At 52.3% G+C, this 4613-nt stretch overlaps 1 protein-coding gene across 1 annotated transcript in view; it reads right to left on the reverse strand.

Annotated features, from left to right (window-relative positions):
• Nucleotides 1–4613, reverse strand: part of LOC106816661 (lethal(2) giant larvae protein homolog 1-like) — a gene marked incomplete at its 5' end in the record, with an annotated part of 31542 nt that overhangs the window by 11731 nt on the left and 15198 nt on the right. The window contains 6 exon segments of the mRNA XM_014821284.1: nt 619–750; nt 1943–2469; nt 2913–2967; nt 3288–3532; nt 3534–3718; nt 3975–3982. Of these exon segments, the coding sequence (XP_014676770.1) occupies nt 619–750; nt 1943–2469; nt 2913–2967; nt 3288–3532; nt 3534–3718; nt 3975–3982 (1152 nt within the window).

A 4613-nucleotide genomic window follows, 5' to 3' on the forward strand; every position in this document is an offset into this window, starting at 1 on the left:
AGACGCTCAACACCACCGGTGCCACGAACTACAGATCGTAAGACTGAATTGTATTGAACTGTCATGTGTGAGACCGTATCTTCGTGGACGATTTGTATATAGTGTTGTGATTGCTGGTGCATAGTAAAAGGCTATTATACAGCCAAGTGCTGCATAAACCCGTGTTGCTGTTTCTGTCACTGTCGTGGTTGGTCGTAACGCAACGTGCATGGCAGTCGAGGTACAAGACCCGACGTGTCACCCCTGTGCGACGATCACGGCCTGATCAACCACACGCGATAGAGGAAAACGTTACATTAGAACCTAAGAGAATCGGTAACATTGCCATCGCAGATCCATAACATCGCACCCTTCTCTGTGTAACATCGCGACGATGCCAGCAGAGGGCGCTGCAGGAGAGACGTTCTTACCTTGCGGAAGGGCGGCCAATCGTCGTCGTCCTGTGCGTGTTCGTGTGGCTCGTGGTCGCCGATGAAGACTGGCGCCGTGCTGAGCTTGTAGATCATGTCTAGCGACGCAAGCAGGGGGAAACCTACCGCTGATGAGGAAGGACTGGGTGAGCAGGGAGAAACCTACCGCTGATGAGGAAGGACTGGGTGAGCAGAGGGAAACCTACCGCTGATGAGGAAGGACTGGGTGAGCAGGAGACTGCGCACCATGGACGCCATGCTGTCATCCATCGCTCGCGGCTCAATCTGTCGCTCCACAGTACGAATCTTCTCCTCCGCTAGATCCACGGCTGGCTTCACCCTGAAAGATAACGATGACGATAAGATAACGAAGTTAACGAGGCAGCCGCGCAACAAAACACAACCCGTGCGTATCCAGTGCACAACCAGTATGTGCAATCAATCCGTCATCGCACGTTGTGAAGTTATTAACGTTCTGATATAGATCGCAATTGAGTTGGCAATGATTAACGGCTGGGGATCAAGATCGCATGATCGTAATCAGCGGAATCAGCACCAAACAAACATCTACACTCGTGTAAATAACAACCAACGATCATACTCAGTCACAACAGCTTCCGCTAGCAAACGCAGCACAGGTCTTTCACACATGATGCCGGCCACGAACACACATGCAAATATTATTGGTATCACCACGATCCCTCCAAGCCGAGCGAGGAGCAACACTCCAAATACTGCAACTGTTACGAAAGGTAGGACCACTGTTGGTGCTGTGACCAACCTACATTTTTTTATCTCCACGCAAATTTTGTCATCATGATGTTGACACTATGTACATGTAATTATTATAATCTACATGCCTAAAGTGTTACCATTAGGCTTACACACAAAAAAGACGGCCAGGTTTGAACACGGTCACGAATTGGGGGAATAATTATCCGGTACCCTCCCTCGGTTATGGTTCACAAGAAATAAAAAACAAAATTCATCACGAATAGGTGGTTTTAGTCATGTTAATTTATAAAACACCGCAAGCAATTTAATCGCAGCTACTGTTAGATTGCTAGAAGCAAAAACGTCAAAACGGAAACAAAACGATTAGTAGTCGAATTCAAATTGCAGGCAGCTGAAAGCATCCCGTCTGTGATGCTGTTAATGCTGGTAATGACCTGCTCATTAGTAATACGCATAGATCGCGACACAACAAATGCACAGGCTCACAGCAACAACGCCATAGCATACAGACACGATCTGTTACCATGCAAATGAAATGTTAGCAGATAACAGAACAAACAGCACGAAAGGGCGACAGAGACAGAGAGAGAGACGAGAAAAGCGTTACATAGAGAACAAGCAACTATGAAGTAGACTCGCTATTCTGCATGTCATTCTTGAGCAGGGTTATTTCAGCTGGAGCAGGGCTACAGTGCTACAGCCTCACTAGTGCATTCATGCAGTGACGTCAGCTACATGCGGCAGCTGCACTCTCCGAACACGCGTCCATCCGCTGGCTCCCCCTGGTGGCTACTTACGCTTCCACAACAACAGCCACCTCTTTGTCCTCTTTAGTTTCCTTGACCTCCTCTGTCTTCTCCTCCTCCTCCTTCTCCTGTTCTTTCTCTTCTTTTGCCTCGGCTGGTGCCTCCTGCTCCTCGTTGGCTTCTTCTATCTTCAGCGTTGGTAGTTCTTCTTCGATGATCAGCGGAGGAAGCTCCTCCTCTTTGTCCTCCTCCTCGTCGGTTTTCTCTTCCTTTTCGTTCTCATCAGTTTTCTCCTCTGACTTCTCTTCTGGCTCTTTCTCTTCCTGTTTCTTCTCCTCTACTGTCTCTTCGACATTCTCTTTATCGACTTTCTCTGCAGCTTTGACATCTCCCTCCTTATTAACCTCCTCCTCAGTTTCTTTCTTCGACGCACCCTCTTCCTCCTTCACCTCGTGTTTCTCCTCGGCTGCTGCCTTCTCTTCTACTGATAATTTGCCCTTACGTTCTTTCCCTTTCTTTTCTTTCTTTTCTTTCTTTTCCTTCTTATCTTTCTGCTCCTTCTCTTTTTTGCTAGAACATTAAATTTGCCTTCAATTTACACCAAAAAATTCACACAGACCCTGTAGATCAATTGGCCAACAACGTGGGATAGCTGGTCCCATCCTACAGCGCACATATCTACAGCCATCACACAGGGCAGCTGGGGATCCAATTTGGGACCAGTGCGTAACCACTGGAAGCATAGAAACTTGTCCTAGATCTCGCCTGACTTCTGATTCTGTAGCTGCCTCAGCGCGCGTGCACGAGTGCAATGCATGTGCAAGTGCCACAGTTTGCCTGCTCCAGTGCTACTACACACAGAGATCACACCCTACAGATGTGATCTTCTACACATACACGTATTCACTACGCAGAGACAGCAGAGTAAGGACAACGAATGTGAAAGAGAGGAGCGTTGACGGCGCTCACGTCGTAGTGGCAGACGTCCTAGAGACTCATGTGAAGCACAAGTTTACATTACCTTCCACCGTGAGACGTGAATAAGAGATAGAACCTGCGGTTGAGTTGTAGATGGTCTATCGAAAGTTAGCAGAAATTGTGAGACATAAAAGAATGTGATGTGTGTAAAAAGAAAGAATTCAGAGAAAGAGAGACAGAGAGAGAGAGAGAGAGAGTGAGCGAGAGAGAAAGAAAGATAGAGACAGGGACCAAGAGAGAAAAAGACAATGAGAGGATGAAAACAGAGACACCGGCGACGCAGTGACACACAACAACACGACAAGCCACCGCTCCCTTCTTCCTGCGCCCTCCCCCGCCTCCATCCCTTCCCTCCTCACCCCTCCCTGGCCCCTTCTCCTTCACTCCCTCCCCTTCGTCCCACCCTCCTCGCGCTCACCGATCTTTCTTCGCCAGCATGCGTCTTTCTTTCGTCGCCGCCCGCGGCCTCTCCTCGCCGCGTCTGCTTGTGCGCCAGCCGCGGAAACGACTCGCGCAGCGACTGCTTGAGGTTTGCGGCGCGCCAATGCCGTTCTGCTCATATGCCCGTGCCCGCATGTCGGACGCGTTCAGCGTGCAGCGCGACATCACGGCGCGCCGCTGCACGTAGTCGAACAGGGTGAAGCCGTGCGCGGTGCCGGCGGCCGACCAGCCCCCAGTCGGAGTGCAGCGCGAGAGCGGTGCAGGCGGCCGGCGGGTCATCTGAAGCACGGTGACCGGCTGGTAGCCCCAGCGGGCTATCTTCAGCGGGCCGTCGTTTGGGCGTGAGCGCCTCGTGTCCCTTCGCATGACCGAAGTGTCGCGGTCGTTGACGATGTGCACGTAGATCTCCTGCGGGGAAGCGAGAGACGTGAGAGCGTGCGAGAGAGAAGGGTAGGCGAGGAAGAGAGGGAGAGAAGAGGGAAGGGGTGGGTGAGGGAGAGAGAGGAGAGGGAGATGGGAAAGATGAGAGGAACAGGGGAGGAGAAAATGGATTGAGTAAGAGGAGAGAAGAGGGAGATGCCAACGAAGTGGGAAGGAGGAGAGAAAAGGGATATGGAGACTGAGAGTGACAAAGGATAGAGGAAGAGGGAGGATGGAAAGAGACCATGAAGACTGTGTAAGAACGTGTAGGAATGCAGTGAATTGATGATTCGGGCAGCAAATGCACATGCATGCTCCCCCTCCCTCTGCCACCTCCCACCTCCCACGCAAGCCTCCCCTCCCTCTGCCCCGATCACCTCCCACACATGGCTGCCCGCCTCCCTCTGCCAGCCGATTCACTCCCATGTAAGCCTACCCTCTTCCGCTCTGCACCGATCACTCCCATGCAAGCCTCCTCCTCTCTGCCTGACCGCAAAATGCACCTTCCCACGCAATGCTCCCTCTCTACTCTGCAGCCGCGATTCACTCTCCACACATGCTCCCCCTCCCTCTGCCACCGATCACCTCCCACACATGCTCCCCCTCCCTCTGCCACCGATCACCTCCCATGCAAGCCTCCCCTCCCTCTGCCACCGATCACCTCCCATGCAAGCCTCCCCCTCTGCCACCGAGCAGCCTCCCACACATGCTCCCCTCCTCTTGCACACCGATCACCACCCAGCTTGCATGCTCCCCGTCCCTCGCCACCGATCACCTCCGCCATACATTGCCCCTCCCTCTGCCACTGATACCTCCCATGAAGCCTCCCCTCCCTCTGCCACACCGGATCACCTCCACGCAAAGCCTCCCCTCCTCTGCCACC

This window comes from Priapulus caudatus, unplaced genomic scaffold (genome assembly GCF_000485595.1).
Source record: "Priapulus caudatus unplaced genomic scaffold, Priapulus_caudatus-5.0.1 Scaffold1446, whole genome shotgun sequence".
NCBI classification, from domain to species: Eukaryota; Metazoa; Priapulida; class Priapulimorpha; order Priapulimorphida; family Priapulidae; genus Priapulus; species Priapulus caudatus.